The sequence below is a fragment of the Lolium perenne genome, chromosome 4 (assembly GCF_019359855.2).
Source record: "Lolium perenne isolate Kyuss_39 chromosome 4, Kyuss_2.0, whole genome shotgun sequence".
NCBI classification, from domain to species: domain Eukaryota; kingdom Viridiplantae; phylum Streptophyta; class Magnoliopsida; order Poales; family Poaceae; genus Lolium; species Lolium perenne.
In genome coordinates, this window is record NC_067247.2 from 362,952,022 (window position 1) to 362,975,492 (window position 23,471).

General features: G+C 44.1%; 1 protein-coding gene and 1 pseudogene across 1 annotated transcript; both read right to left on the reverse strand.

Annotated features, from left to right (window-relative positions):
• Positions 1-379: 379 nt before the first annotated feature.
• LOC127349165 (monooxygenase 2-like) lies at positions 380-1,832 on the reverse strand (annotated as a pseudogene).
• Positions 1,833-12,239: 10,407 nt separating this feature from the next.
• LOC127296768 (monooxygenase 2) lies at positions 12,240-14,041 on the reverse strand. Its single transcript, XM_051326978.2, has 3 exons — positions 13,596-14,041; positions 13,442-13,510; positions 12,240-13,351 (listed from the first exon to the last, which is right to left on the reverse strand). The coding sequence occupies exons 1-3, from the start codon at positions 13,835-13,837 to the stop codon at positions 12,418-12,420; spliced, it is 1,245 nt and encodes a 414-aa protein (XP_051182938.1). The 5' UTR covers positions 13,838-14,041; the 3' UTR covers positions 12,240-12,417.
• Between the last annotated feature and the right edge of the window lie 9,430 nt (positions 14,042-23,471).

A 23,471-nucleotide genomic window follows, 5' to 3' on the forward strand; every position in this document is an offset into this window, starting at 1 on the left:
TCCTTAATTTCAATAGACCAGGAAATACATGAGCAGATTTGGTGCACCGGAGAGTGCTTCTGGTTTTCGTGATATTTTAAAATTATGCTTTTGTGTTTCAAAAAATCATTGATTTTTTATGAATACATACACATATTCTGAATATTCGCGCAAAGGTTTGGTAGAAATTGCTTTGTATTTTAAGCTACGGAAAAAATAACAAATTTGTGGTCAACATACAACATATTTTTATTCGAAATTTACACTTTCTTTTTCAAATAGGAAGAAATACCCACTAGTAGCGCACCGAGAGACACTACTCACTGTCGCGTCCAACTCTGACAACAACCCCAAGTGAATCAAGGCAGTTGCCTGCCTGACAGCGTGCCGCAGTCGTAGTCCGGCATCATGCCATCATCAGGAGCCCCTTTGCCAGCAACCCGGCTAGCATCCTGTCCCGCACGAAGCTCACCACGGCGCGATCACTCTGCTGCACCAGACCCACCACGTAGGATGCCGCGATTACCTGGGCGCTCCTCCACCGCCGGATCACGGCGTACCGGCGCAGGGCCGCCTCGACCGTCTCCGTCCCGTCACCGACGATGGCGTCGCCGAGGCACCGCGCCAGGACGACGGTGTCCTCCAGCGCCACACACGCGCCCTGCGCCAGGGTGGAGCGCGTCGCCGGCGACGCACACGTTCGCTTTGCTGATGCTCGTGGACAGGAGCGACAGCGGGGGCCGGTACCGCAGCGGCGCCACGAGCACGTCGTTCATCTCGCTCCTCTCCACCGCCTCCAGCACCTTGGCAGGGGCGTTGATACTCCTCAGCTTGGTCAGCACGAACTGCTTCATCGCCGCCGGGCTCCGGTCGATCATCGTCCTCCTTGCCAGTCGGAGACCATGTCAAGAACCAGTAGACGTCCGTGTCGTTGCAGGGGACCATGCCGGCGCGGAAGCCCTGGCCGCTGAACTGCATCATCTTGTGCTCCAAGCCGTGGCCGTCGGGGTACCTGGCGTGTCCCCGCGTGGCCGTGCGCCCCGAGTCCGACAGCTTCGCCAGCCCCAGCCATCTGGCCACCACCGAGTTGATCCCGTCGCAGCCGATCAGCACCTTTGCTCTGAGAGTCGAGCCGTCGGCGAGATGGAGGATCTTGGTACCCTCGCCGTCGCCGTCGTCGTCGACCCAGACGATCTTGGAGGAGTAGCGGATGGTGCCTCTCGGCAGCTCTGCCTCCAGTGTCTCCAGCAGGACGTTGCGCTGCACGCACCGGGCTTCATGGGGTCCCCTGCATCAACGAGTGCCAGATACTGCATCAAACATTGCCTACGTCACCAAGAACTGGTACTGGATAGAAATCCTCCTCACAGTTTTCCTTGAACCCGGAGATCCATCTCTCGCGCCACTTCCCCGGTAGACGAAGACATGACACGCACCCTAATTAAACGTACACCAATATGCATGAATGAAAGGATTGAACATCTACAGTATAATCAAGGGCAACAAGGACTGAAAATGCATGCAACTGTACCCCTGAATCTACGCATGTTTACTCCTGATGGTGTCGCCTACTCAAAGGGCGTCGAGCGCGCGGAAGGCGTTCGTCCATGCCATGATCGCGAACCCAGACGTTCTGAGCACCGGCGACGATTCCAGCACCACGCTCCGAACGCCCTTCCTGTGGAGCCCCATGGTGACGGCCAGGCCGGCCACGCCGGCGCCGACGATCATCACCTCCTCTGCGGCGTCCTTCTGTCGCGTGGCCGTTGCCATGACTTTGTATGTGGGACCGGCCGGCTGACTATGGTTCTAGGCGATCGAGTTGAACTGTGAACTGGTATTGGTTTCACCTGTGAACTGTGTGAGCATGTAAATCGAGAGCGTCTGGTGAGTGTATATGTATACTAGTACAAATGCCCGTGCGTTGTCACGGGTCTTTAAATTTTATTTCTCAATGCACATATATAATTTACAACACACAAACATTTCTTAAAATGCATGAACTTGTTTTAGGAATTGGTGAACCTTTTTCGGACATAGAACATTTTTGTAAAATAATGACCCTTTTTTGAATGTCCGTGAATAATTGTTGGACAACATGAACATTTTTTCTAATGCACGATTTATTTTTGTTACGAGTGAGCATTTTTTAGCACGCGACCTTTTTTTATTTTCTGTTATTTCAAAATTAGTGAAATATATATTTTTTTAGATTCACCGTGACTAGTTATTGAAAGCTAACTTTTAAAAATTTCTTTCTTTTAGACAAATAAACATAATGCGTCAACTTATCCCGTGAATGACCAAGGCTGCCCCGCTGCTACGGAAATCAAAGGCAGGAGAGCCCGCCGCCGCGGCAAAGCAGAAACGGAAGGTAGCCATCCCACCGCGCCCTCCGTCGTGCGATTCCTCTAAGTCCCCACCCGCTATGTTACTCTCTTCGACGGTGGCCCGTGCCTGATGAATCTAGGTACGCAATTTGGTCGCAGCCTTGATTTTTAGGCGCATGATTTTTGTTAGAATTACAACCTCCACTGTGTTGCATTTGTAGTTCATTCCTTCACATGCTGGAGTCTGGCGACGTTGATGTCGAGTCTAGTAAATTAAGTTTTAAGTAGTCATGATACCGAGTGAGATGTATCTACCCAGAAATGTTAGACAAAATACTTATTGTCTAAAATTTCATGATATTTTTTATGATAAATTTTGTATTTCACAAATTATCAAGAAGTTTTAATGGTTTTAAATTAAGATTTTAAAACACAAATACACACATACTACCCCTCTCTCTCGTACAGTGTGTGTATTTGCGCTGGATAGATACACTGCCGAAACTGGCTCCTCTAACGAGGAGACAAATCAGGTTCTGACTTGCTTCGTCTCAAACCGATATCTATCTTTTAAAAAATAAATAGAAAAGAAAAAAGGAAACTATAGAGCCCAACCCATGCCTCGCCTCAGCGCAACTGCCTCAGCTTCGTCGCCGACGACGCCTCCGCCGATTCGACCACACCTCCGTCTGCGTCGTGGGCGGTGACTGAGGTCGGGCCGCCGCGTGCGCCCTGCCACCGTTCGCGCCATGGTGGCGACTGAGGCCGGGCCGCCGCACGCCCTGCCACCATCCGGGCCTTCGTCTTCCACGGCGAATCGACCGCACCGCCGGCCACCCCTTCTTCCAGCTCCAAGATGTGGAGGCGACTGAGGCTGTCCGGGCCGCTGCGTTAGCTGGCCCAGGAAATACAGTGCGGCGCCATGGATGTTCCGCTCATCGCCGCAATCAGTCAGGTGGGGGCATGTCGGCTCGCTCCGCCCAGCTCATCGACGGCCCCCGGCGACCCCAGCTAGCACGCTGCTCCGAGGCCCCTCATTGACCCCGTGGAGGCGGCGAGCGTGCCGAAGCTCAGGCTGGAGGAGGACATCGACTGCGTCATGAACCCTCTCCTCTTCGGCTCTCCTTCATTCCCGTCGGCGGAGGCAGAGGCTCAGACCTGGTCTTCCTCGAATCCACAGCTGCGAGCCTCCTCGAGCGGCCCAAGTACGGCATGCTCCCGGATTTGATGATCGACGCCCTTGCCCACCTCGCCCGCGACTGGTCACTGGTATTTTTTCGTGCCCCACACTGTTCGGTTCGCGTCTATCCAATATTTATTTCTGGGTTATAAAATTTACAAGCTCAATTTCCGTTTGTAGGCTATAACTGTTGAGGACTTGGAGAGGAAAAAATTATATGGAGAGCAATTGCATATATTCAGAAAAGCCTCCTTGTTTTATAACATAGGTGAATCCTTTCTTTCACATATAAGTGTGCAACGAGTATTTATATATATGCTTAGACATGATAAAATTATATAATGGATAGACTATGTACAGAAAAGAAATGCAATTCTGAATTCTGAATTGTATATTTTCCTCACTTAGTTTGATCTCTTCCTGTCTTAGCTTTTGTCTCTACCGGATTATTTGTCTGTGTTTGACAAATTCCCTTTTTTTGGTTGGCTCTACAACATGCTTTATACTTCCTCTGTATAGCCATTGGTGTTTTCTTTGCTGGATGGATAGGTAAGATGAGGCTGTAGCAACTTATAGAAATCACTAAACAGTACCCTTGTGTTACATATTTGATCACCTCTGGTATAATTACAGAGGTTTCATGCTGCATTTTGATTGGGGAAAGGCAGAAGCAGTGATAAGATGAAAGTATGTCCAAATCTTGCTAAACCAAGACATGAGTTTCTTTGATACCTATGGAAACAATGGTGATATTGTCAGTCAAGTGTTGAGTGATGTCTAATACTCATTCAGTCTGGTCAAAGTGAGAAGGTGTGTGCCACGGCCTGCAAAGTGACTCAAAAGGTCACTCATGGACACATTTTGTCTTAGGTGTGTAGTTTAATATGCTCACTCATGGACATAATTAGTTGTTGTAGTTCGAATTTTTGATAATAGAGTATTCCTGCCATGATGTACACACATGTTTCGGATTGAACACACATGCTGCCAGTTGTTCCATCTTGAAGTTATACTGAATTCCTGTGGTTAATTAAGGAGATGATATAATAGAGTATCTCATGCTTGGTTATCTCTTGATGTATATATTCAAGTGATAGTTGCTTCCTCCATTTCTTTTACGTAGACACTTGGTAGCCAATACTAATGCTGATGACAATACCTCTCTAATTTCTTGACCATCCCACCACCGCATAAATTTGAGCACCAAGAATCCTGACATGTGGCTATATAGAAAGTACACATTTATTGTTAGCGAGACTGTAGACAAGATATGGTCAATACGTTTTATGCCATGGATTATCACCTGTCATGATTTGTAGGCAGCCCAGATAATGTGATGCGGCGCCATAAGAAAATGTCATCGTTCCATCCTTCTATTGCGTCTTGAAGAGCAATGTTCAGTGAAGATATGAAACTATTTGTTCAAACCATGATTACTGCAGATTGTCACATGATGGGGAAATTCTTCAAACAAAATGCTGGTGATCTGCATGAGACTAAAATAGATACAATTTGATACCTTTTTCTGTTGATCCGATGTTTCTCTGATGGGGAATTCTTCGAACAGCAAGAGGTGTGGTTATGATCCCAGGAGTTATCTGGCATAACAATGGTTCAAGGTACTATGTATATACCGGTATTGTTGATCCTCAATGATGGAGATCCCTGAAATGGCCGGGCGGTTTCCTTCTATGTAGCCCTGCCATAACGGTGTAATTTTCCTTTTTTGTAGCCATGAATTATAGTGCTGCGATAGCCATGAATTATAGTGTTGCGATTTGGTTGATGGAGATACCTGAAATAGATGTGCGGTTTCCTTCCCTGGACATAATGGTGTAATTTCCCTTTCCTGTAGCCTGCGATTTGGTTTTCTGGGACGTGATTGTTTCCTGGGATTTGTGGCGTAATTTCCTTTCCTTTACCTGTAATGCGCTGGACTTTCCTTTACTTGCCTATTTTATTTGCCGTGCTGAATTTGTTTGAGGCAAGGTGGAAGGGTAAAAATGTCTTATCAAAATATGCTTGACGAAACCCCATACCGGAGGAAACAGAACATGTTCTTCCTTTTTATATAGTAGAGATATAGTAGAGATAGAGATATGCCTGCATACTTGCAGAGTACAGACTCATAGATCAGATCAGAGCACGTATTTATTTTCCTTCAAGAGAAAGAAGCAGCAGAAATCTGGCGTCACCGCTGACGATGCTGACAATGCTGATGGGATCTTCGAGTAGTCCTCCACTTCAGCTCGATCCAACGTAGGAGTACTACCGAACAAATTAAGCAAGCCCCGTACTTGAAGAGGTTAGACATTGCCCTATGATCTGGCAGTGGGACGCCAAGTACTCCTCTCCCAGTCATATGGGGTGCTGCCTCCTACTATCATCCTACTCCAAAATGATTTAGGACAGCTCTTGCCATTAATTCAAAAAAAAAAATGACAGCTCTTGCCACTCCCAATGCGATGCAGTGCAACGACATCAATTGGCATCTTTATTTTTATCTTCAACATGCCAACTAAAAGTCACTAATGCATTGCAATTGCAATAACATCACTTGCATCTTAAACGTGACTAGTTGAATGCCCGTGCGTTGCCACGGCCTCTAATATTTTTCTTGATATGTTTTCGTCGTCTTAGAACAACATGCATTGTGGCTTATGTTTGTGGTTTCTTTCAAAAAAAAAATATACTTTTAAATTTTAATCAAACCATGATCTATAAAAATAAAACATTTATGAGGTAAATATTTAAATTTGATCATACCGAACATGTATACAAGAAGAATGACAATTCCTTGTTTTGTGTAAAACCTGGTGACATTCCACGGAAGAATCTTAACATCGGACCTATTGTCTTCTATGAGACTATGATCTTCAAAAGGAAACGCGTTGAATTTATTTTTAAATGGCTTTGCATTGGTACATATACCTAACACGTGAGTCACCCAATCTATACCGCTCACTCACCTTATCTTAGACCACCACCTTGGATTATTGCCAAAGAGTGTGAAAATTTTGAGGTGCAGGAAAGGAGACGTTCTTGCCATGCATATATTGCGCTTGAGATTGAAAATTCCAATTGGCGATGATGTATCAGTGATTCATCACAATAAACTTATAAGTCGGAACTGCTGCTGAGTTTTGTATCTTCGGAGAGTTGACTTGATCTCATCCACATCACGATCAAAGGGTACCTACAAATACTACATTATAATTTATTTATTTTCTTATCTATTTTAACTCTAATGTGGACAACTATAAGTAGTAACCAATTCGAGTAATTAACTCCAATTAATTAAGGGGGGACTGTCATGTAAGCATGAAGGTAAATCACAACCAGTGACCTATAAGATCATAAATTATTCATGGCTTAACGAGCGAATAATACAGGGAAGGGAACCCACCGCGTCTAAGGTTCGTTCCAATCACCAAATCAGATACGGTACTTGGTAGTAGTGTAAAACTATAATGAGACTACGTGTATCACAAGAAGTACCTCATTAATATCAATAGGAAGTATAAGGTCAAATTTGCACTTCAACCTTCAGTACTTCATTAATATAAGTGGGGGAAATAAAGGTGTTTTATGTAGGATAGAAGAAAATTCTTGTAAACATCAGTAAATTTAAAATGCAGAAACGGTGGAATGCTTGTTCTCAGGTGGGTGGTTCTGCAACATTTTTCATAACAAGCAAATAAGCTTAACAATGCGAAATTGTTCAAGATCTGAAAACACTTTCGACGTTACCTAGTCTATTATGACTAAGATTTGCTTGTCTCAATAGTACATTTTATGTGATGGATCCATGTTAATCAAGTCACTGAAGATCCCTAGTGCCTCTTCGCAGTACCCCTTCTTTTCTATCAGAAAATTTCAACGGGACTTTGTTGCAGCACAAGCAAGTAGTAGACGTGCTAAATGTCAACTTGGTGAACTTGCTGCAAAAGAGATTATGATGTGAAAACGGATGTAAAGTTGACTAAGCAGCTGTTGCAAAAGTAAACATGTTCTCATCAGGCAATTCTCTGAAGATGTTGATTTTGATAAGATAGTCCTTCCAAATGCTATTTTGAGTTCTCTTGAATCGCGTTATTGATGATATCTAGGTGGTCAAAAGCCATACAACTGGGCATCCTACATATCCGAATGATTCTGAGCAATCCCAGGATATTTCATCATTGTTTCCTAGTTCAATGGTAAATGTAAAATGCATATGACAGTAGCAGTGGGAGCCACGTCTAGACAAGATGTCATCTGAACAGTATGCTTTTTTGATAAAGGGAATACATGAACAAATTCTACTTACTTCAACAGAAAATTGTTCCAAACTGCTATATCTTTGTTTGTAATTTCAGGATAAGTAACCCAACAATTAGAATGACCGTCTGTTACCGTGAGGGGCCTCCGCTGAATATTCTTTCCGATCACCAAATAAAATTCTACTCCATGTCTGCAAGGTCACATATCTAGTGACATGTGCTCTGCCCAGTTTATTTCGTATGTGACTTGCTGCATTACAAACGTATGTGCCAATATTTAGTGTTCCCAATACTTCAGAATGTCAGGCAAAATTTAATACAAAACAAAATTACCTTGCTAGTTTGCAAGTATTTCTCATTGAGCTTGAAAGCTTCAAGGTCCATTATTTTAGATATGACCTGGACCAACGAAGGAACAAAATTTAGTTAAAATGGAAATGATACTCATGACTTTAAATATTGTACTACCTAACAAGGCCATATCCGCAAATTTAAAAATATTTTAGTTTGACAAGATCTGGATCATCACGATCCCATCTCATCGATGTACAGGCATATGTACTGATCAATAGCTCACCACGCAGTTTAGACAGCTATGAGTACACACTTGCCAAGTAACACAGAAACCAAAAATGAACAAACAAGAGACGGACCTTTGGCTACAGGCTAGCTCTTGAGTTGGTCCATGTGCCGATTAGCCTTATTATTAGAGCGCCGACTTTTGGCCAGGCCTGCACCGGCTTGGATCTTCCACGACGACGATGCATTGTCTTCTCCCTGCTTTCTTCATCCGCTGTTCCTACTACTCTCCGTCACTGTGGAAAGTAGATCATGTCAGAGTAGTTCAGACATAATAGAAAAAATTGCAATGTAAAATTGTACAGATTCCGAAAACGTAGGCAAAAAAAGCACACGTATCTTGTTGCAGCGATGCCTCCCTTGTTTTGAGACTGGTATGAATTGAATATACATTTAGGAAATCATGAAACACTCATAGAACTGCATGTTGTCTCCTCCATACAAGATCACTTCAACACATTTATTATTAATTCACCACCTTCCTGTAATGCACATTTTTGAAGATTCAAACCTCAAGTCATGCAAATATATAACAAAGAATATAGATCTTCCCAAAAAGCTAGCATGGTTGACCTGCATATGTTCCATAAAACCCATAAAGATGGAAAAAAAGTTATACTTACTAAAAGTCAATGGGAAAAAGTAGACCGGCAAATGCTCATGGAAGTAATCAACTCGAGACATTTGTACTTCATTTTGGCGGTATAGAACCAGCTAAGCTCAATCAGGATGAACGAAGATCATGTTATTAGATGTTGATCCATATTCAAAAGAGATCAAATGACATATACAACCTGAATAAAAACAATGTAATTCCCAACAATTGAAGATTGCACTCTATATCATACGATCTTCAAATATAGAGGAATTTAAATACTGCAGTTCTATGGAATTCCACTAATAGTTCTTGCTTAATAATGATGGAGGAAATGTGAGAAACTCCATAGCCAAGCACCAGCATATGTATCATCACCTATTTACCTTATGGGTCTATACGGAGTGAACTTGAATATATTCATTTGGACCGTGAAAGATTTCAGAAGCACAATAATCAAGGGCATGCTCACATGCATGCTTCCCTCACCTCTTTACATCATACTATCACACAACATCCATGCGCCAAGAAGATTTCACATTTTACCAGGTACAACACTTTACCTGATTTTGCAAGATGGAGGACCGCATGGAATTTTACAACATATTCCAAATCACTTTATGTAAAGAAAAGAAAATTTACTTCAGACATGTTATACATAACTCATACATGCCTTTTCGGAAGAACTCTCAGTTTATTAATTAAAAAACACTATGGTAAATCAATTCATAGTGAGATGGTTCATGTCATTGAGGACATTACCACAAGCAAAATATAGGCTACTGCATCTTGCAGCTGAATTGATTATGACTCAAACTACTATGGTAAATGATAGGGAAACTGGATATTTACTCATGTTAAAAAATAGAAAAGAATTTTGGGGGTTTTTATCTTTTCTCATGAACATACAATACTGTACTGCAGGGGTAATTATAAACTACATAAAACAAGTAGGAGAAAGATAAATAAGCAAGCCAAACTGGTTGCTTTGCACTTTGAATGCAATCCTAAATTAAGGATCAGAAATTATGTTCTGGGCGTACTAACCGGCATATTGACTTGCAGAAAAATGTGTAATCGTGATCCACAAGTGACATTCCTTGCACGCATATACAAATATATGTACACATTGTTGGAGTGCAGCCCTGTCAGAATTTAGGAGTGAAGAGAAGTAAGCATAGAGGAATAAATAAGCAAGCACATTATGTTTCAAAGCATACTGAAATGGTCAGAAAGTTACCAGCGTTGCAGAATGAAAAATCCATTGCAGAATGGTCAGAAAGTTACCAGGGTTCCATTATTGCGAGATCTGCTTCCACTTTGCAAATAGGATGCCCAAACCCGAAAAGGGTGGCAATTGTCAAGATCACAAGGATGCCCACATCAATTGAATGAGATGCCACAACATGGAGTGGGCTGTCTGGTGAAGGCAAGGGAGAGTAGGAGAAAGCGTCAACAATATAGACAAGGGCACCGAGATAGGCCAGATCAGGTCCTGCTGGCCGCGACTACGATGTACCAATCTTGCGGCCACGACGACCAGATCGCGGCGCCTTACAGGAAGAGAAGGACGACATGACGGTGGCGTCCACTTCGCGTCGATCTTGGGGAGCGATAATGGCATGCCGACAGCGACGACGGGGAGAGGAGTGCAAGGCTAGGCGGGCTATGGAGGGCGATGGCCGAGGAGGATGGCATCGGCGGCGGAACCGGGTATGATCTGGACTCTGGAGGTCTTGATGAGTTTGGCATGGGGCTGCTAGGGATAGGAGAGAGATGGGAGGGGTGGCGACGGCACCCCATGCTTAGGGTTCCATGGCAGGAAGTCGACATGAGGAGAGTTTCTCCTTTCGTATTGTGTTCTGAAACGGTATTTTTTTTACTTATCGGTGGCAGAGAAGGGTAGTTAGCTAAACCAAGCGTTGAGAGGATGTACCACCGGTCTGTCTTATATCATTAGATTTGGATCGAATGGTCTGGATGCTCTGAATCTCCTTCACCAAACGCGTTGTATGACCTACGACCAACTCTAATATAATAGTAAAGATAACTAAGCAAAATTCTCGTGTGACTGCATAACTTTAAGACCGGAGTAGTTCTTCAATCTATAAAAAGTGTCGATGATTTAAGACAACTTTAAGATAGGAGTAAAAGTATGCGTGTATATTCAATAGGTGTGCCTATGTCTCAGTCGACTGAGATTTTCTTAAGTCTCAGTCACCTCAGAAAAGTGCAACTGCAGTTCAAAAAAATGTGCAACTCGAATCAGTTGCACTTTTCTACTAGAAAAGTGCAATTGCACTTTTTAAGCAGAAAAGTGCAACTCAAGTGCATTTTTGTAGGTGACTGAGACTTAAGTAATTCTCAGTTGACTGAGACTTAGCAAAACCGATATTCAATAGTTGACATTTTTAAAAAGATAGAAAAAAATTCTCAGATTTTATCATTTTCTCTATCATTTTTTATAAAGAGAATATATTAATATCAAGAGATACCAATTACACCCAGCCTCTGCAACAACGCACCACCCTAATGGCACTACGGATGCACACAACCAAAAAAAAGGAAAAGAAAACTAAGAAACAAAAGTCCCGCTACAGTATCTCGGGCCTAACAACAACAATACATCCACCGCCAAGACAACACCTGAATTACAGACTCTCCAAAAATGACACCTCCAAGAAGGGAACCGTGCTCAAACACCGTCGTCGCCCGATCAAAGATCTTAGGTTTTCACCCTGAAGATAGTTCCTGCTCTGAAAACAATGCCTCCACCAAGGCCATTGCCAGACACAACCAGTTAAGGCCAGACCTTGGGTTTTCACCCTGAAAGGTAGGACTCTGCCTTTCACTGTGTTGTCGCCCCCACTTTCATACCACTGTTGTGAAGCCCAGAACACCAAGCAAGTCCCTCAACAACGCGGAGACTTGAACCTCCCTTAGCTAGTCCTCCCCTCTGGCATTCATGAAATTCTCTTATTTCGAGTTTCATCATGGATCCATAGTCACTTGATGTCAACACAGAAAAAGAGCTTCGCGCCGCTCCCTCCAGAACCAATCGGTCGGAATAAATGCATGGGTGCGCACGACCGAATACCTCTGATCCAGCAAACTCCAGGCAAAGCACTGTTACATTCGCCGGCGGAGCCTTCCGGAACTCAACCCACCGGCCAAATCACGGTTACATTTTCTCTATATATCATTATTGGATATATACTTTAGATGTGATTTTTTTTACATAATCACAGTGTTGATAAAAAAAAAATTGGAAATGGGGTGATCCCCGGCCTCTACATCGGTTGATGCACACAGCCTTACATAATCACAGTGTTGATCAAATAATATTGATCCAGCTTAGCAACCATGAAATACATGAGAAAAGATTACATAAAATGGATGGGTGCTACTACTTTATCTTCCTCTAGTGTATCAGAAATTCAGACCAAGGAAAAAAATTAGATATACGCTGGTATATATACTCCGTACTAGACTTCAGAGCTTGCCACAGTCGTGGTCTGGCATCATGAGCAGCGTCCTGGCGAGCACCCCCGACAGCAGCTTGTCGCGCACAAAGCTGACGACGGGGTGATCACTCTCCTGAAAGAACCCTACAACGTAGGACGCTGCGATCACCTGCGCGCTCCTCCACCGCCGGATGCCGCCGTACCTGCGCAGTGCCAGCTCAATCCTCTCCTTCTCCTCCCCGGCGCCGTCGGCCGCCATGGCATCACCGAGGCAACGGGCCAGGACGACGCCGTCCTCGAGCGCGGTGCACGCGCCCTGGGCCAGGTCGGGCGTCGTGGGGTGGAGCGCGTCGCCGGCGACGCAGACGTTCCCCTTGCTGATGCTGGCGAACAGGAGGGAGAGCGGGGGACGGTACCGCAGCGGCGCGGCGAGCACGTCGCTCATCTCGCTCCTCTCGACGGCCTCCAGCACCTGGGGGCTCACCTTGGCGCCCCGCATCGTGGTCAGCACGAACTGCTTCATCGCCGCGGGGCTCCGGTCGACGGCGCCGTCCTTGCCGTCCGGGGAAGGCGACCAGGTGAAGAACCAGTAGACGTCCGTGTCGCTGGTGGGCACGACGCCGGCGCGGAAGCCCTCGCCGACGAGCTGCAGGATCTTGGGCTCGAAGCCGTGGCCGCCGTCGGGGTAGTGAGCGAGGCCTCTGGTGGCCAGGCGACCGGAGTCGGACGGCTTGGCGAGGCCCAGCCATTTGGCCACCACCGAGTTGATCCCGTCGCAGCCGATGAGTACCTTTGCTCTGATCGTTGTGCCGTCGGCGAGATGGAGGATCTTGGCACTGCCGTGCTCGTCCTGGTCGATGGAGACGATCTTGGACGAGTAGCGGATGGTGCCCGCTGGCAGCTCTTCCTCCAGGGCCTGGAGCAGCACGTTACGGTGCACGCACCGGACTTCATGAGGCCCCCTGCATCGGCGTGGCACCTCCGATCAGAACAGGATAAATTACAGTTTGGGACTGAGACTAAGATTGATACTTATTGGATATCTGACTCACAGTTTTCCTTTCACCTGGAGGTCCATTTCTTGCGCCACTTTCCCGGTCGACGAAGACACGACCCGCACCCTGACAAAGGGATACATCATCATCTCATCGTCATCGATCGGACACTCACAGGTGTACATGAATGGATAGAGCTGCCCATACATACCCCTCAAGCTGCAGATGCCGTCCTCTCATCTTGTCGCCTACGCCGAGAGCGTCGAGCGCGCGGAAGGCGTTGGTCCACGTAAAGAAGGCGAACCCGGACGTCCGGCGCACCGGCGACGACTCCAGGACCACGCACCGAACGCCCTTACGGTGGAGCCCCAGGGCGACGGCGAGACCGGCCAGCCCGGCGCCGGCAATCACGATTTCCCCGGCAACGTCCTGCTGTTGGATCTCCGCCGCCATTGCTCACGCGTGCGAAGAATGATCAGTACGGTCAGTATGCTCGATCGATCACAAAGAACTGGATGATGATTGGGATGCCGTTGTGAGGAACCAGGAGTGAGTGACCAGTGTATATATACGCTCGCAGCTCCAGGAGGGAAGCAACAGAGGAAATGGCTTTGACAGTTTGACGTCATTGCTGATGAACCGGCGGCTGCGGTGGCAGTGGCCGTCCCCGGTGAGGGACAAGCTTCAGTTTTGGGTGTGCACTCTCATCTCCAGTATTTAATCATTGCCACATGGCCTTTGGGAGCAAAGCAGAAACCACAAAGATTGATTGATGCCTTGATAGGAACCCCTGAACCACGCGATGGATGAGCCAATCCATGACATATTCATCCACCCAAATACTATGTTAGAGCATTCTCCACCGGAACGCCATATAGCCTCGTTGGCGATGGTGCTTTTTTGGATCTTGCAACGATGGAGGCTCGGCGTCTCTTCTTGCGTTCGTCTCGGCGGCGTTGGAATTGGACGGCGACCGCTGGCTACGGTGGTTGCAGGAAATCGTAGGGATCGTTTTGTATTTCTCGATCTTTTAGGATTTTATCTGCAAATTTAGGATAATCATTTTATCCCGTTTTGTCTTTTAGTTTCCACATGTGTTGCTTCATGTAACTTGGTGTTCGATTAATGAAATATGTGGTTGCTCTCAGAAAAAAAAACAACAATTTGGATGTCCGGCACATTTTTTGAGCCACACGGCGCGCGTTTAATAAGGAACCGGACAGTTTTGAAGCTAAGTACAATCACCAGCAACCCCATGCAGGTTTTTTTCGCGCGGGTTACCGATCGAGCGCGCCGGCACATAATGCCACATCGGATTCTAAATGAGGGGCTGACATGTCAGGGAGCGACTTTACGGTGGAATGTCATCTTGTATGCTCTGCGGTGGATTGCCATTAATGAAGTCACCGGTTCTTCACCTGCAGACGTCGCCGTAAATGCGACGCCTCGGATGCTCTATGGCGAGTCACCACCGCCTATTTAGTGCGCCCTCTGCCGCACTAGCCTCTCCACCACAACCGCTCTCCTCTGCTCCGCCGCACTAGCCACTCCACCACCATCGCTCTCCTCTGCTCCGCCTCACTACCCTCTCCACCATCGACACTCTTCTCTGCTCCACAACAATGTCGCGCCGGCTAGCGACCACGTAATGGAATTGAGAAAATATCCAGTCCGCATCCATATTCCAGTAACGTACACTCCGTCATGCGTCTTCAACAATATATCCCCATCCATATTTGTTCTGAAAATATGTGAACATATATGGGAAGAATATTATCCAATGCGTATCAGATCTGTTTTCACCCCTCTGTAGAAGTTCTTTATATAGGGGAACCCTAAAACTATAGGGATTTCTATTTCTGTGCCCTCGGGTTCTTAGTTGTGCTTAGTTTTCGCCAGCCGCTTAGTTTTTCTCCAGTTTTGTCCAAGCCCTTGTCTGAAATCCTCACAAGTGTTGGAACGGCCGGTTGCCCGACGGGTCAACAACTTTAACCGTTATCTGCTGACTAGTGGGGCCACGTAGAGCCCGCAAAGAAACGTCAAACCATCCATCTTTGTTTGACCGTAAGCATCGCCGTATCCCTGACCAAAATACGGACGAGTGGGGCTTCGGTATATCGAATGACAAGTGGGGCCATGACGCTGATACAAGGGGCAATACACGGGTAGGATTAGATTTTTAAACGGATCTCTACAATAATGGCACGGAGGAGGTGGCCTGCAGGGTGCCGAGATGTGATCGACGTCCACAAAGAATTGCATGAGGCGAGACCAGACGCATTAGATAGATATAAACTAGACGCATTTAACCATGCAAAGAAGAGAAGAAATGGTCGAGGACATCGACGACTACCTCAACACTTTGACTGACGGTGTCGGACACGAACGCGAGCAATGTAGAGAAAACTAGTGTCTCTCCTTTCTGGCGTGTATAGATGGGTGCTAAGAGAGTGTGGTGGCGAAGGGAAAGACCTCGCGGTGGTCTGTGGCGTCCAGCCTAGCGGGGCGGCGGGGCCGTGCCCACAGCGGCGTGCATGTTCGGCATTGGCATCAGCATGTATGTTCGGTATTGGCCTCGGCGGTATCTCTGGTGTGTCAGTGGTCAAATGAGGGGACGGGATTGAGGGTGCATCCCGACGGTGACCTAGCAGTGGCGGCAAGCATAGCCGTTCTGACCATGCCGATATCGGCATCGGCATCGTTTGGAGGCTGTGGTGGTCGAATCAAGGTGAGATTTGTTTCTTGTACGCCAAAATGAATTTGAAGCAAGTTTCATGTTGAAGGTTAGGTAAAATACGAAAGTTTGTAACTAAAAATTTTACTGGCACCATGGTGAGGTTCTTTTTGATAGAGCTATACGGTTTGGCAAAAGTTTTTGATACCTTTTAGATTTTCTTTTTGTTACACGTATGATATCATGTATGAAAAATTTGGGGTCATTTGGAGATGTTCGAAAAAATCACTTAGCTTAAGCGCATGCCGTTTGGTCTCACTGAAACTAGCTTTTGTAACAAGTTAGGTTTTTTCGACCTTCTCTAAATGACCTCAAATTTCATACAGATGATCTTCTATAGAAAGATAGCCAGAATGTTTCGTTTTTATATTTTTTTGAACTTCTATTTCCCTTTATAATAACCAGTTGATTTTCAGGTCAAAACCTCGAAAGTTAACATAAGTAGATGGTGAACCCTCCCAAACTTCAAATACAGAGATAGATAAATTGTTTCGTTCATCATTTTTAGCGTTAAAAGTAATGTCTACAAGAAATCGGTGATGGTTTATCAATTTTCGCGTGAAAAGTAATGGCTAAAACAAATCAGTGATGGTTTATCATTTTTGCGTGAAAAATAATGGCTACAACAAATCGGTGATGGTTTATCATTTTTTGCGTGAAAAGTAATGGCTACAACAAATCAGTGATGGTTTATCATTTTTTGCGTAAAAAGTTATGGCTACTCCCTCTATACCGGTTTATAAGCACATTTCGTGATTTGTTAAGAACTTTGACCATTAATTTGGTCAACAAAATATGAAATATATATATCACAAACATTATATCGTTAGAAACTTCTTTTGCATATGAATCCAATGGTATAATTTTTTACGCAAATAAATTATATTGGGTTGACCAAATAAATGATCAAAGTTTTTCTCGAAACACGTAATAGACCTATAAACCGGTATGAAGGGAGTACAAGAAATCGGTGATGCTTTATCATTTTTTGCATGAAAAGTAATGGCTACAACAAATCGGTGATGGTTTATCATTTTTTGCGTGAAAAGTAATGACTACAAGAAATCGGTGATGATTTATTATTTTTTGCATGAAAAGTAATGCCTAAAAGAGTTTATAATTTTTAGCGCGTGAAAAATAATACAGAAAACCAAACTTGCTGAATCCAGTGGCAAACTGGGTATTTAGCATACATAGAGGATGGAAGCTAGCCGCCGACAGAGAGAGGGTGGTGTCCCGATCAGAGAGAGAGAGAGGGGTATCCTGCCCGTTAGATCATACGATCAACGGTCGACGGGCACGATCCCTGTGACAAGGGCTAGACCAATCAGGGCAAGGTTGGGCGTCCCCTGTGAGAATTTGTGAAGGGAGAGGGCCAAACTGAGTAGAATTAAGAAATCAAGGGCACGTGAGTAGTAAACATACTAAGGGATTCAAATATGAGGTTTAAAAAATGGAAATGTGTGTTTTGTACAGTGAAACCCATCTTGACCTACCTCAAACTATTTGCAATACAAATATACATGAGTGTGAAAATTGTGGCCTCATTCAGACAAAGTATGTTTTGGGGAAAACTGTTTTGGGAAGGGCTTATTATGGAAAGCCATGCACCTTCATAGCTACTAGGTGATTTGAGAAGTGGCAATTTGTGGTAAAACTTGATTTATCTATGATTATTATGGTTCCCAACGTGGCAGGTCGTGTAAGAAGACTCCATGAGTAAGTGCCACTATGGTTTTATCTTTTTTGGATTTTTTTTGCGCATGAAATAACTCAATTAGATAGCTTAATCCTATTTGTTGACTCTCTGTTGACCAACCACTTGAGGGTAAAACTGAGTATATTGCACTAGCCAGTATTAGTACTCGAGGGGAAATCTGAGTACAGATATTTTTCCAGTGTAAGACTCGAGGGTAGAACTGAGTACACCTAACGGTGCAGACGTGCAGTACCACGGACGCATGTCACGGTGCGCAGCGGTTAGGCGGTGCGCGTGTTGAGACCAAACGTCTAGTTTTTGGAACTGCCGAGACCAACCGTCACCTTGCCTGTACAGAGCCCTCTCTCCCTCACGCATTCAACCACGCCTCTCACGTCCCATCAGCTTGTCCAAATCGAAAGAAAAAACCCAACCGTCCTACGCGCGCTCCCCTGTCGACGATCGAGAAGAAGAAGGTGCCGGCGGCCGTCGCCCCCGAGCCCGTCGCCTCTGAGCCCGTCGCATCCGAGCCCGTCGTCGAGCCCGTCGCCTCCGAGGACGGCGCATCCAAGAGCGGTGCCTCCGTGAACTAGGCCTCTCTCACAGCTGACATACCACTTCACAAGATCGGCGACTGCTTACTGGCGAACTAGGAGTACGTGGACACCTACTCTGTTTTGAGGCAAGTTTGTAAAAATTGGCGCTCAGGTTTACCTGAGCCCGACGTGTACCTGCACGAATGGATCATGGTAGAACACGCCCTTCCACGCGCCACTGAGTTCACTTTCCTCCACCTCCGCACATCCCGCTACGTCACCATCGATCTAACGGAAGTTCATGCAAGGTTCAAATTCCTCCAGATCTATAGAGTTAATCTATTTTTATTTTCAATCGTAAACATCTTAGTGTTGAATGTTATCTTCATCAATATATTTTAGATACTACTTCGTCAGCTTTTGCAGTGGCGTAATCGTGCTTGCCCAGAAGAACCAGCCGCACAAGATACGGCTTCTGAACCCACTCACAAAGACATTGAACACTATGTTTGAGGCCCAGATGCCATCTGTTTTTCTGGAGTCAGTCGTTGTAATGAAGTCCCCGACTATGGTCTTCGTTTCCACAGATTTGATGGGATTCGTAGCATAGAAAACAAAAAATTTCCTACCGCAAGAACGAAAACCAAGCCAAGATGCAATCTAGAAGATGGGAGCAACGAGAAGATCATGAGACTAACCCTCGAAGATTTCCAAAGCCTACGAGATTAGATCTCGTTGTTGCTGTAGTCGATCACTTGCCGCTTTCGAAAGCGCGTAGAAGATCTTGACGGTGCCACAATCGGGCAGCACCTCCGTACTCGGTCACACGTTCGGTGTTGATGAAGACGTCCTTCTCCCCGTTCCAGCGGGCAGCGGAAGTAGTAGATCCTCCTCGGAATCCCGGCAGCACGATGGCGTGGTGACGGTGGTGGTGGAGATCTCCGGCAGGGCTTCGCCAAAGCGTATGCGGGAGAGGTGGAGGAGGAGGGGCGGCTAGGGTTTGGGAGAGGGGGCGCCGGCTAGGGCAGCCTTGAGGGATGCGGCCAACTTGTGGTCTTAGGGTGGCCGGCCCCCTCCCCTTGTCCCTCATTATATAGGTGGAACACATCTAGGGTTTGCCCAAGTCTTCGAATAAGACCCCAATTCAAAACTGCCATATGGACGAAACCTAGTTGGGTTGGGACTCTCCCCTTTCCCCCCTTGCTTGGCCGGCCAAGGAGGTGGAGTCCACCATGGACTCCACCCTCCCACTTGGTTGGCTGGTTAGGGTTTGTGGAGTCCCTCCAGGACTCCTTCTTCCATAGTGATTTATTCCGGATAATTCTAGAAACCACCTTCCATAAATTCACCGGATCATTTCCAAACTTGGAAAGTGACTTCCTATATATAAATCTTATTCTCCGGACCATTCCGGAACTCCTCGTGATGCCCTAGATCCCATCCGAGACTCCGAACAAAACTTCGAACTCCATTCCATATTCCATATCTACTTAAACGACATCGAACCTTAAGTGTGTCACCCTACGGTTCGTGAACTATGCAAACATGGTTGAGACTTCTCTCTGATCAATAACCAATAGCAGGATCTGGAGATCCATAATGGCTCCCACATATTCAACGATGACTTAGTGATTGATTGAACCATTTACATACGATACCGATTCCCTTTGTCACGCGATATTTTACTTGTCCGAGGTTTGATCATCGGTATCTCTATACCTCGTTCAACCTCGTCTCCTGACAAGTACTCTTTACTCGTACCGTGATATGTCATCTCTTATGAACCATTCATATGCTTGCAAGCTAATTAGACGACATTCCATCGAGAGGGCCCAGAGTATATCTATCCGTCATCGGGATGGACAAATCCCACTGTTGATCCATATGCCTCAACTCATACTTTCTGAATACCTAATCCCATCTTTATAACCACCCATTTATGCAGTGGCGTTTGATGTAATCAAAGTACCCTTCCGGCATAAGTGATTTACATGATCTCATGGTCGAAAGGACTAGGTAACTATGTATCGAAAGCTTATAGCAAATAGAACTTAATGACGTGATCATATGCTACGCTTAATTGGGTGTGTCCATTACATCATTCATATAATGACATAACCTTGTTATTAATAACATCCAATGTTCATGATCATGAAACTATGATCATCTATTAATCAACAAGCTAGTTATACAATAGGCTTACTAGGGACTCCTTGTTGTTTACATAACACACATGTATCAATGTTTCGGTTAATACAATTATAGCATGGTATGTAAACATTATCATAAACACAAAGATATATTATAATAACCATTTTATTATTGCCTCTTGGGCATATCTCCAATAGTCTCCCACTTGCACTAGAGTCAATAATCTAGTTTACATTTGTAAAGATATAACACCTTGGCCTTCTGGTGCTTTATCATGTTTTGCTCACGGGAGAGGTTTTAGTCAATGGATCTGACACGCTCAGAAACGTATGTATTTTGCAAGTCATTTGCGTCTTAACACATCACTCATTTTCCAAATGAGTCGGCATTAATATGTTTGGTCTTCTGGTGGAACCTTAATTCCGCGGTCTGAAATATGTCACTAATATTGTCACACACAATATAGCTTCAAAGTTCTGACACTATTGGAACTACACCAAGTTCTCAAAGAACTTCTTGACTTAACATCCTCAGTTATTGTCAAAACAATGACATACTCTGCCTTCGTTTGTAGAATCCGTCACAACATTTAGAACTCATCTAAATCTAGCATAGACAACTTCTAGCTCATTGTGCTACCTTTTAAACAACACTTAGCCTAATTTGAGATTGAAATTTATTTTTATATTTGATCAAACTAATATCGGTGCAACACTTTACAGCGATTTGTTTGTCATTACCCCATACAAAACTATCATTAGTTCTTCTAAAGTACTAAAGGATATTCTTACTGTCGTCCAATGATCATCACATGAATCATTCTGGTACATGCTCATAACACTTTAGAGTACATGACATCTGATTGTGTACATATTATTCGTGATCTATAATCACTCATGTGCTTTGACTTAAACTTATTATGTGTTTCAATCTATCTTCATAGATCTTGACACTAAATATGTTTTAGTCCATTTCCTTTCATTGAAATTAATTCTCAATGAAACCTTTTAATCAAGTATATAATTACATTATTTATAACCAACTATATGTCATCTACATAAGTATTATAAATATGTCTCAGCGCTCCCACTTAATTTCTTGCATATGCAAGCATCTTAATCGTTTCTGATGAAATCAAAAACTCTTTGACTATTTCATCCGGTGAAGATTCCAACTCCGCGATACTCACTTCATCCAATTGAAGTTTGTATACCTATCTAGTATTCCACGGACCAGCAAAACTCTTGGTTGTATCTTGTATACTCCTTTAATACACACTTCTGTTAAGTAATGTATTTTGCCATCCTACTAGCATATCTCATAGACTATAAGCATTGCTACGGAAGATCTAATCTTATCGTAGTCAACTCTTTGAACTTTGTCGTAAACAACTTTTCGACAAGTTGAGCTTCTTCAAGGATATTCCATCCAAGTCCATCAATTTTATAGATCCATTTACTTTCAAAAAGTATTCATCTATCATGGATTTCATGGCGCATGGCCATTTTAACGGAGTCAGGGCCCATCACAACTTCTTTGTTTGTAGTTGGTTTATCATTGTTCAAAATCAATCCTTTGTCGACAAATCATTTATTTGATCACAAAGTAAACCATACCTACAAGGTTCAATATGTACTTCGATCTCCATGGCTAAAACACTTTGTAGTCATGGAAGCCATGATCGTCGTGGCCGCTTCCGGAACCAATTTCTGATGATGCGCTACTCTGATCATTATGCTCAGGTTCATAAACCTTATCAAGTTCTATTGTCCTCCCACTCAAATACTTCGCTAGAAAACAATTTCTTAGAAATAAGCAAGTAAGATTGACAAGCACTTTTATCTTTTACTTCATAGTGGAAAGAATTCCCAATCAATTCTTTGGGATAACCAACAAAGACATTCATCCGATTTTGGTTGAAAACTCTTAGACCAAAATTTAAAGAAAGGACTATTAGGGTTTATACCCATGCCATAACTTGTATGGTGTCATTTCAACGGATCATGATGATGCTCTATTTAGTGTAAAAGCGGTAGTCTCTAAAGCATAATCCACAAAAATATAATGGCATCAATATTTTATCTCATCATTGACCCAACAAGGTTTGGATACATCTCTTGGATACTCCATCATCACTATGATACTCCAAGAAACGTGAGTTGTAGAACAATTTCATAACTCTCTTAGATGTTCGCTAAAACTAGTAATTCAAATATTTCCACTATGATCCAATCATAGATATTTGACTTTTCTATTACGATGATTTCCACTTCATGCTGAAATTTATTTGAATCCATTCAAATGTTTCAAACTTCTTCCTTATCGAATATATCCACATATATATATACTCAATTCATTGTTGGAAGTTTTCATGAAGTAGAAGAATCTCCCGCACACAACTATGCCTTGTGAACCATATACATCATCATGTATGTTTCCACTAATCATTTGCATGGAGTTTCTTCATGCGTTCCTTTCCAACATGACCTAAATGGCGGTTCCACAAATAAGTGGAATTCAAATCATTTGCCTTATGGCATATTAGCGTCAGTGTTATGTATGTGTGTTTCACCATTAAGATTTATAATAACTTATCCATCGTACATGGAGTAAGGTCATAATTTGAACAACTCATTGTTTTCATTTGACCAGATCAAAATAACAATTATTAAGTTCTTTATTATAAATTCTAAGGGCTAGGTAGAATGCCAATGACAAACATAATAACATTTTATTATGTTCCAGACGTGCATTATTACCATATTCCTTATCAGTCACTTAGGCCATCGTATTCTTGTATTGTGTTGTACTGTATGACATCTGATACGTCCAAAACGTATCTACTTTCCCAAACACTTTTGCTATTGTTTTGCCTCTAATTTGTGTATTTTGGATACAACTAACACGGACTAACGCTGTTTTCAGCAGAATTGCTCTGGTGTCTCGTTTTTGTGCAGAAATTCAACT